Genomic DNA, 11,124 nt, shown 5'->3' with positions numbered 1-11,124 from the left:
AAAAAAAAAAAAAAAAAAAAAACAATAATATATTAACAACTATCATCTGCCTCTCCACTCAACAATCTCCACCTTTCACTCTTTTATATTCATACAGAAGTCAAAAAGAATACATCCATGGTTGGTGGTTAGATATAATATGGAGATAAAGTATGGGGCAAGAAAACATGACATCAGACACATCCAACACCATCCTAATTTAGTGATGTATCCCATCGGGATTTTCTTTTATTTTCATCCTAAGGTCCAGGGTTAGATACAAGTCGCAACAATATAATTGTACATGCATGTTCACAAGATCCAAAAGCCATCATAACCTGTGGATACAACACCAAAATTATGATGGCTTTAGGATCTTTGAGCATCCCAAGCACCAATCCTTAAACATGGTTGCACATACTTTTTAGATCTCGAACAAAATCATTCATATTAACAGTGGAGTTTATAGACACTGTAGAGGTAATATGATAAAATGGCAAAAACAAAGCAGTGATAATTTGAGTTAGTCATATACCACTTTCACCATCAGAAATCTCACCAAGCCTTGAAATGGCGTCCACGAGTGATTGCTCATGCTCCTGCGTCATTAAACCATTAGTATCAGTATACAATCAAGGGAGAAAGCAGTAACATAACCAGCCAGCATGCAGGCAAACGTCTAACCTTTAGCAGTTTTTTGGCCTTCTCAATTTCCGCAGGATCAGGATGACTGGCACCAAATATCCTCTCAACCTAACCAGCATTACAGGTCAATTGAAAAGCGGAGCGATACATACATGTACACAAACAATATATATCAAAATGCTGCACCCCGAGCGGATCAGTTATGGGTAACTTAGGCTGGTTTACTTCCTTGTGGTCCTTTGTCGGCTAGGGTCACAAGGCAAGGTTTACCTAAACCCGAAAGAGTTGTGGGGTTTCCCTCATCATACAAAAAAAAAATGCTGCACCTCTTACCTCCTTAATTAATGTATCAGTGTGCAGTAATTGAATATCATCCGATCCTTTCTTTCCTATGCCATTCTGTGATGGTGGAAATTCCTTTCTGGACTGAGCTTTAGTCAATCCCCTTCCTCTGCCCACACATGGAGCACTATCACGACCAATAGTTCTATTAACAACATGGCCTCCCGGTCCATCGTCCCATTGTATATCATCAGGAGAAATCTAGAGGTGAATTAAAAAAGAAAGGTAAAAATCCAACAATCTTTTCAAAGAAACTACAGCACTACACAGAAATGTAACAGGAATCACATCCAAGAAATTGCTGAAAAGTAAAACTATTTAACACGCACATTTTGAGTTTGATAGCATTTGAAAATAGCATTATATAAGACACCCAAACAGTTTATCCCCAGACATAGACAACACATTCTAAATTGCTGACAGTAGGTATTATATCTTTGCTCACCTTAACAAAATAGATTATACATAATACAAATTCATGAGGAATAATCATAAACTGCACAAAAGAAGCATAATGGAAAGCTCAACATAAGTCCATGACATGAAAAATTAATACCTATAACAATTATTTCATTGGAAAGATTCAAATTTGGAATTTTTAAATACCCTATGTTCTTTTTCCTCTATTGCTGTATATACTTAAGAAAATTCAACTTTGAACTGTTTCCAAACATCAGCAATCGACACAACTACTCTCCTCCCTAAATGTGATAGAAATTGACAGTAGAAACATCTGGTAAATATTACAAGCAATAAAATAAGTTAACTAATTACATTGTGATTGTGATGTCATCAAATCGAAAAACTACCTCTGAAAGGTTTACCCATTCCCAGGTCTCATTTGCAGTGCCAATGTCATAAACAAGAGCATGGTGTCCCTAAAATGTTACATGAATAAAATGTCAAATAAAAGTAACTCTTTTAGCAACAAAAGAAATTTAAGTAATTTTCCAAATCCAAGCAAACAAAAAGTGAGGCATACATCAGCTGGATTATAATTGGTTATGACAGCCTCATAGAAATTATTGTCATCAGGCCATCTGGTCCTTACTTTCCTCCCAATTAATGGATCAAACGGTGCTCCTTCAGTAGGTTCAGAAATCCTATTACTAAACTGACCTCTTCCAGAAGGACCAGAGGAAGGATATTGCACCTTTGTTGCAACAGGCAACATTGGGCCCTGTGGAAAAAGAAGGGTTAAATAGCAACAAGATGAATGGAGCATGTAAAATTCGAACGTCCAAATAACTTACAGATTTCGGTTTTTTACTCTTAGGCCCCACCATAGGCCCTCTCTTTGCAACTGATGAAGATGGTTGGTTAGCTGTGGTTACCGCTGCTGGATGAAAACTAGGTGATGGTCCACCAAAGGATTGAGAAGGTAATGACGGGGCTATCTTTTGTTTCTTCCGAGAAGCAGAGACAGAAGGACTGGGAACTGGATCATGAATAGCTTGACCAGTACCATGCATTCCTGGTTGAGGGCCTGTACTAAGTATTCCTGGTTGATGCCCACCGGATTGTCTCCACTCCCTAACAAATATATATATAAAATAAAAAAGTCATCACCAAGCCCTAGCCTACAAAGATGCAAGCAACACAATATAGCTAAGTGCTAACCTTATTCTTCGGATGACATCATCAGAATTTACTCTGCTAAGAAGTTCCCTATGTTCTTCATTTGACAAACGCAACTCTTTTCTAAGTTCAGTTATCAAACTTTCCTTCTCCTGAAGAAAATACATTTTATTGAGCAATCATTTAAACCTGATCAAACAAATATACAAATATTAGATTCACTGATTCACATTTTAAAAATGATTAAAGGTACCCAAGTAATCGCATCAGCTTGAGCTTTAAAGGCTCTTAGAACTGAACTGTATGCTTCTTGCTCAAGCTGGTGAATTTGAGCCTCCATATCAGTTTCCCCATGCACCCTAGGATAAGGGACAGAGCCTATGGCAGCAGATCTACCATTATTAGCAATGCGGCCACCTCTAGGAATCCTATTTTGATGAGATGGAGGAAGATCATCATCTGTCCCTGCAACAATAAAAGTCTATGAATTTATTGAGTATGAATACAAAATGTCAGACTCCTCATGGTGTTTTATCACAGTATGTTTAAAGAATATGAAGTAATATCATCCAAATGCACATAGAAACACTGAATCCAGCTTATGTCTAAGCCAAATGTACAAAACAATAATTACCGGCATCAACAAGATGTCAAGATCTAACCTATATATAATGTAAACCAATTTCCTGAACCTAAAACCAACTAATGTAACATGAAGTAAACCACACTTAAGGTAAAAACCTATATAAATTAAACATCAACCCCCCAGAATAGACTGACAGATCATTCAACCAACAAGGAAATAAACAGTTCAACCCCAATATAAATTAAGCTACAGCTTAATCATAATAAGATTTTTTTTTTTTTTAAAAAAACAACAAAAAACACAAGAGCTTAGCCTTTACATTGTTGTGTGAAGGTGACAAGCCCTGAAACCTAGATTTATGAATATTAATCTTCTACTGGAACAAAAATAAACTACTGACTGTCTGACTAATGGCATCTTGCCCATTGGCCCCTAAAATAAAAATTTATTTAAAAAATAGAGGAAGCAAAGCTCTCATGGTCAAAAAGAACCATGTCATAAATATACACTAAATGGAACTTCCATATAATCATTCCCAGATGAGCATTGGGAATATGAGAACATAATTCATAGATGACTATTCTTGACTATCAAAGTCAAGAACAGCCCCATAGGACATTTTCAATGGACAAATTAGGACATTGCTCATTGTCGTTTCATCTGATAGTTGTTATTTCAACTTACATATAATACATGCAAAACTGCAATTCTTAGGTATATGAAATGTGAGTTAGAAACATTAAACCTTTTATCTTTCTCTAGGTTTTAAAAAATAATTTTTTTTTCTGATAAACAAAATCAAACCCTATTCAAACAATCAACGGTTTTAAGGTCAACCATAATTAATGCCAAAATGAACTCAGTAGCATAAAAATTACAACTTTTACTCCCACCAGTGACTTCACAATAATTCCAAAATATAATTAGCAGATCAAACTTCGAGAACCTCTCTGCATTTGGATAATGGGTACACCACCCACTAAGAAGAATACTAATTGATACGGACTATACTGAAATCACTACACACTCAAGTTCTGCATATAATGTCAGCTGAACTCACTCTTGCAACAATGCCAGTCTCTCACCACAACTCCAGAAATAGATATTAATATAACGAAAAGTAACAACACAGTTAGAATAAAGCTTTGGTCCTTTTCGACAAAAAGTTGAAGCATTGAACTAAAATTAATAATGCAAATGATACTTCGCAAACCCTAGTGCTCAGTAACACACCAGAAGTTCAAATCTTTGGCAGTAAAAATTAATGAACACTCACCGCTGCTATCGTACGGCTCGTATTCCATATAGAGCTTGTGCTGAAGTCGAAGAATTGGCGAGCACTGGAGCTAACTAGGGCTGGCAGAGAGACGCCCAAGAAATGCAGCAAAAACAAACAAAAAAAGCAACACGGTGTGGGCAGATGCTAGGGAGCGTGAATTGAGAGTGGGATTAAAAGGATTGTGCGAATCAATCGTGTAATTCAGCCAGCAATAGAGAAGAGAGACGAGGGAAGTATGAATCTGGAAAAACGGACGTGAAAATAATTCTACGAATTTTGGTTAATCCAGGCGTTTGAAATCCGCCTTGCTTGGCTGTTCGAATCCGAGTGTGCCGAGTTGACTCGGTTTTGGATTTAACTGTACAGAGCGATTTGGTATTAGGGTGTCTTTTGAAAGGCAGTAAAATGACTTCTGTAAAATGTTTTCTAGAAAATGAGTTATTTTCCAGAAAACGTTTTCCTTTCTCGTGTTTGGCTGTACAATAGAAAATAGTCAAATTTTGTTTTGATCATTTTTCAGAAAATAAGCAGGAAAATAAGCAAAACAATAAACTTATTTTTAAAAAAAAGTTTCCCATAAATACCATGCCGGAACCCAAACCAATTGTCCGGCAAAGAAACTGATCGCCGGCGGCTTTGAAAACCAGATTCTAGATTTCCATTGGAAACCCATAAGGGTTTCCTGTGGGTTTCCAAGTCGGAAACCAGTTTGGATACCGACTTGGAAAACCAGATCTGTAGGTTTCCAAGTCGGAAACCTATTGGTTTCCGGCGGTCGAAAACAGTGTTTGTGGTGGTGAAGTTGCGAATAACTGAAGAAGAAGCAGTGTATGCGATAAAGAGGAAGAGGCGGAAAATGACTTCCCCCAAAAAAAAGGGGAAGTCATTTTTCGTTAAAATGCATGTATTTTTCATTCACCGGATTCTATTTTCCATTGACTTTACTATTTTCCTACCTCCCAAACACTGTAAACTCGGAAAATGATTTTTTTTTAAAAAAAATTTATTTATTATTTATTTTTTATGATTGATTTTAAATAAGAATCTTAATTTAATTTTTTTTTCTCAGTATTAAACATGAGTTTCTTATGTCACAAATCATTTTTTAAATCATATAATTATCAAATTTTGACTTTAAAAAAAAACAAATGAAAGCAACATCCGATTGATAAATCATAAATAAACCTGTTGTGGATCAATCCGAAAGGAATCGAACTCAAGCACATGAGGGAACCCGAAATCAAACCCAGTCGACCCAAGCCTTGGCCGAGCCCAGCCAACCCAGGTGTAGCCGAGCAGGGCCTCAGCCTGGCTCAACTAGGCCCCAAGCTGGTCTGGCAAAGTCCTGGAGTCTTGGTTTACGTGGTCTTCTCCGCACCTATTGCGGTCCAAGGTTGTTGCAACCACTCACCTCCTTTCGTGTGACGGTTTGGGACTGAAATGAAGTATAAAAACACTCCTTTGTGTCCTTTCAAGACATAATTCACTCATTATCTTCTGCAATGTCTTGTTATTACATATATTCCTCTTTGTAATAGAATTATATTGGATTTAATACAAGAATTGTCTCCGCGACTTATCAATTCCGTCCTATTATTACATTATCTTTGTCTTGATCTTACTTTGTCATATCCTTTTAATATAATTGGATTTGTTAATTCGGACCACCCGGGTTAATATAATCCATTATTGATACTTTCATTGAGAGTTCGACGTCAAACTCAAGCGTGCCTATTTTTCTCGAACCATCCCCTAACAACAATCGTGCTACGAAAACACCACTGCCCCATCCTCCCCAGTACCCATCCGCGACAACAGAAAAACCCACAATAGAAAATCCAAACCGACCACATGAAAACCCTAACCCTAATCGCGAATTCAAAAAAAAAATTGCCTTCATCAAGACGAGAAGACGGCGGCCTGCGCAAACCTCTACCACCAATTGTGAACACGAACTCGTCCACGAGAAACCCTAGTAAAACCTCCTGGAGCAGCGACGTACCCGTTCTTGGAGTCTCGGAAGTGTGTGCGAAGGGGAAGGGAAAAATAAAAGATGGAATATGGTAAGATTGTGTTTTAAAACAAGAAGAATGGAGAGGATCATGCTTTTCCCAAACCTGATGATGGATATCACCAGCAAAATTACCTCAATATCCCCTCTCAGTTGAAAACACACGGCAAAATCAAGATTAATCAAAACCATTGAAATAACATATTGAATGGTCAATATTATTTGATCTCACAATCTCACCTAAAAAGATAATCTCATATGATCATATGTGTGTGTGTGTTTAGGGTCTATTTTCATGAGAATATTCTCTTACGTGAGAACATGTGAAATAATCTGAACAGTTAATATGGAAATAAAGATCTTATGGCTCACACTTGCAGCATGTTTGGTTCACGGAATGAATTTTAAGGGAATATGAATAGTATTCCATATGGAATGAAATAGGCAAGGAATAGAATATGAATTGTATTCTATTGTTTGGTTCGCTAAAGAAATATAAATTACAATAAAATATACTCCGTATATTACAACTTCACATACAAATTAGGAGAACATTAAACGGCAATTGATACAATATATCTATAATTTTAATAAGAGCCAATAATGTTAGACCCCTAACTGGAACTAAAAAATTGTTGGTGTAATAGTCTGTTATAAGCCTATATAAAATATTGTACTTTGTGTTCTTCTTATTATGCAACCTCCAATTAAATCACTAATTTATCCTTATCTTTTATAACTTTACCAAACTCTTTCCGTCAAGTATAACAGATTCGTTAATTCTTCAGTGGTGATTGCCGAAACCTCATGAAGTTCATACAAATTGGCAATTTCTATTTATTCAAAGAAATTTCCACCTCATGAAGTTCAAACAAGTTCGCAATTTCTATTTCTTCAAAGAAATTGACAATTTCTACTTCTTAATAGGTTTTTATAATATAATTTTGTATAGATTCCTAACTAAACCATTATTCTACACAAAATAACAGTATATAAATCCCTCCCCTTCTCACTGGTATTCACCCAAAACTAAACCTAACATATTCTGCAACACATCATCTACGTGACATTCTACAGGTATGATTGTCAAAATCTTATCATGCTGATTCAATTATTTGTATTATTTGTACTCATAATGATTAATTTTTTTTTTTAAATCAATGATGGTATACTCATTAATTAGTACAACTTCAATATCATTATGTAATTATATCGTCTATTATATAATAATCTGTTCATCTATACTTGTATCCTTGTATGTAATGTTGTGGTTCTCATTATATTCCTTTATAATTTACACATTTTAGTTACTCTTTACTCCCTAATTTATGATTTTTGAATTTATGTTGTGGTTTCCATTATATTATTTCATAACATCCTTTATAAACATAATTCCAATGGCACAAGGATATTAGTCATGACAAATGCGGTAAAGTTAATTGATATTGACAGACAAACTGAAAGCCTAGGTTATGAAATTTTGAAAGTTTAGGTTAATTATGAAATTTTGAAAGCCTAGGTTACTAATTTTTGGGGATATAGGAAAATGAATTGTTGGATCACCAGATCTTATTAGCGCTTAATTATTTATTTTGGAGTTCTATGTACCGAGAAAAATATTGGGCTTAATGATTTTATTAAGTACTTGATTTCTTATTCATTATGAGAAAGATATTTTGACTTGATGATATATTAATATATTATGTGATTATTATTCTAAGATTCTATATTTGAAAGAAATATTTGGATTTAGCGACTTATTTAAGATTTGTTCATTTATTCATTAAAAAGAAAAAAGATTTGAACTTGGTGATGTTATTAAAAATAGATTACTTATTTATATTGAGAATTTAGGTTTCTGAGAAAAATAATTGAAATTGATTATTTGATTTCTTATTCAATTAGGGAATTATATTTTGAGGAAAGTATTTGGAATTGGTGATCTTATGGACGTGATTAATTCATTATGATGGAAGTTGGACTATTTTAATTTCTAAATAGCCTAGGTAAGTACTTTTATGGAAGTGGTTCTCATAGGATCACTAATATATATATATATATATATATATATATAGAGGAAGAGGTTCCGGTGAGATAAAAGCCGTAGGTGAGAAGTGAGATAGAATCTCAGCCCTAGATAAAAAAAAATTCGCCACCTACGAACTTCAATAATGTGCACTGGAATAAGGGAAAATGTGCACTGGAATAAGGGAAAATGTGCATTAGAATGCAAAAAGTGCGCACTGGAAGCACAAACCCTTTTAGCGACGGATTTTGTCCGTCACTAAAAACGCGTTTTTTTGTAGTGAATTATTGAAAAATAAAATTTAATATAGGATCTTCAACACAAATTATAAACGACCATAAATAATAAACAATAAAATAATATTCAACTCAAATTAGTAATTAGTGATCAAGATTAATTGATTTTTAAAAAAAGTTCGTCATCTACAATTAAAAAAAAGCTCTGGAAGGCACAACAATGTGCACCGTATGGCATAAAAATGTGCATTGGAAGAAGGAACAATGTGCACTGTATGTCACAACAATGTGCTCTGGTAGAAGGAACAATGTGCATTGTATGACATTAAAATATGCATTGTAAGAAAGAAAAATGTGCATTGTATGGCATAACAATGTGCACTGGAAGAAGAAAAAATGTGCACTGTATGGCATAAAAATGTGAACTGGAAGAAGGAAAAATGTGCACTGGAAGAAGGAAAAATGTGCACTAGAATGCAAAAAAAAAAAATTAACTTACACAAAATTACAATAATGCCACCACATTTTTTTAAAAAAACTCTCCAATTTGGACCCTTGATCTGGACTCAATCTACGGATATAATTTCATCCTATTTCTCACCTAAGGAAGTTGTTTCACATGATCATATATATATATATATATATATATATATATATATATATATATATATATATATCTGTGTGTGTGTGTGCGCGCGCGTGCGCTCGTCAAAACACTTAACAATTTGTCAGTGTCTTGTGCACAACGAAATATAAAATAATGTGTAGTGTGAATAATAGTAAAGCAATAAAGACACAACAATTTATAGTGGTTCAAAGGTTTATGTAATCCTTCTACTCCCTCCTATCTCCAGGAGGAATTCACTATATCCACTATACTTTGGTTACAACATACAATGAATTTCTGTGATCTAGTGTTTTGATCGTCAAGCCTACACTAATCACGCCCCAACCAGTGCCTCGAGCACTGTAACTAGGATTTCACACTTCCTTGTGACACTCCTCTATATACACTCTGGTAGAGAAACCACTTGTTTAGAAAAATAAGATTTTCTTTGTTTCCAACTTTGAGACTTCGTGATGGATGATTCAATGAATATTAAGTTTCTCTCAGATGAAGATTAGAACACTCTAGATTTTCACTTGAATATTTCGAATTTGTTCACCTGCACTTCTTGAAGTAATTCTTGGTTCGTCACTTCTTAAAGTAATTCTTAGTTCGACACTTTTTTTTTTTGAGAAATTAGTTCGAAACTTTTTGTTGAGCTACTTCGAACTTCATCAATTTATAGGTATTTGAGAATTTGTCGGTTGGAAAAAGACAATATCAAATTTGAATCCTTATAAGCTAGTCCCGTAGCCTTTTCCGTCTAAAAGATAACTTTATAGACTTTATTTTTAATGTTGTGTGAGACATTAAAAATGTTCTAGCCGTTATGTTGAGCCCCTAGTCCACGCAAAGAGATCTTCAAATTAATATGATGTAGACCACGCCATCTGGTAATTTAATCTTCAAATATATGCTTCAACCTTGGTTCTTTCTATTTTGGACTAGTCACTTTCCAAATATAATTTGAGCTCATATTTCTTCTCCTTTTAAAATATATACGGTTACTACATCCTTTAATTTAATCTGGATTGAGATTTCTTGAAATTGCATTTCTAATTGAATTGGATCCCATAATTAAATTATTTCTCCAATTTAATCTACTCTTGAAATCGGATCCCATATTCTTGTAAATCTTAGCCCTTTGGAATCTCATCCTTTATTCAATTAATGCTTTGAAACTTAGCCCTTCGAAAAAATCAGCCCTTTTTCAAATAGATTTGAAATATCAGCCCTTTCTTTATTTAGACTTGAAATCTCACTCCTTGAAACTTCAGCCCTATTGCCCATATAAGATATAAAATATGAAAATAAGATATTCGGGATAGGGAATAAACTAAACAAACTATGGATAAATCCAAGTGACCTTTTCTTAAATCCAAGTGATCTTTTCGTAGGCGTTTGCCCCCGATTCAATCGGGGGATTGAATTGATTATAGGAACATGAGCTTAATTAGTTGATTTATTAGTAAACAAGGAAAAATATTATCTAGACGAGTGAATAGATTGACCTTGAAACAACAACGATTAATTACTCTTGCGATAAAACAAGCTCGTATTTTATCTTTGTTACCCTTCGAGTCGCGGTGATTTTGGAATGTACCAGTTGTGTCCGAAACGGTGTTAATAAGGTATCAACGGGCATTTCCAGATATATTACTCAAAAGAACCGGCACAATACGCCTAATCCATTAGAATTGAAAAAATTCTGTCCCTATTGTTACAAACATACGATTCATGGAGAGATCAAAAAATAAATTGGTCTTTCTTTCAAGGAGGGGAAAAAAAGAACGACATTCTCTATACCGGATCTATAACAGATTGAAATAAACAAA

The 11,124-nt window shown here is 34.5% G+C and overlaps 1 protein-coding gene across 4 annotated transcripts in view; it reads right to left on the bottom strand.

Moving 5' to 3' along the window:
* Positions 1-4,673, bottom strand: part of LOC116029313 (protein EMSY-LIKE 3-like) — a 5,909-nt gene extending 1,236 nt beyond the window's left edge. The window contains exons 1-9 of one of the 4 annotated variants that reach the window (XM_031271256.1): positions 4,407-4,672; positions 2,798-3,009; positions 2,587-2,696; positions 2,220-2,499; positions 1,949-2,146; positions 1,776-1,844; positions 958-1,167; positions 664-732; positions 539-578 (exon numbers count right to left, since the gene is read on the bottom strand). In XM_031271256.1, the coding sequence (XP_031127116.1) occupies positions 539-578; positions 664-732; positions 958-1,167; positions 1,776-1,844; positions 1,949-2,146; positions 2,220-2,499; positions 2,587-2,696; positions 2,798-3,009; positions 4,407-4,434 (1,216 nt within the window). In that variant the 5' untranslated portion in view covers positions 4,435-4,672. Of the gene's footprint in view, positions 1-514; positions 587-663; positions 733-957; positions 1,168-1,740; positions 1,845-1,948; positions 2,147-2,219; positions 2,500-2,586; positions 2,697-2,797; positions 3,010-4,406 lie in introns of those variants that run through there. The other 3 variants (XM_031271255.1, XM_031271257.1, XR_004100311.1) reach the window with 3 other exon arrangements.
* Between the last annotated feature and the right edge of the window lie 6,451 nt (positions 4,674-11,124).

The sequence above is a fragment of the Ipomoea triloba genome, chromosome 9 (genome assembly GCF_003576645.1).
Source record: "Ipomoea triloba cultivar NCNSP0323 chromosome 9, ASM357664v1".
NCBI classification, from domain to species: Eukaryota; Viridiplantae; Streptophyta; class Magnoliopsida; order Solanales; family Convolvulaceae; genus Ipomoea; species Ipomoea triloba.
This window is presented reverse-complemented; position numbering and strand designations above follow the sequence as displayed.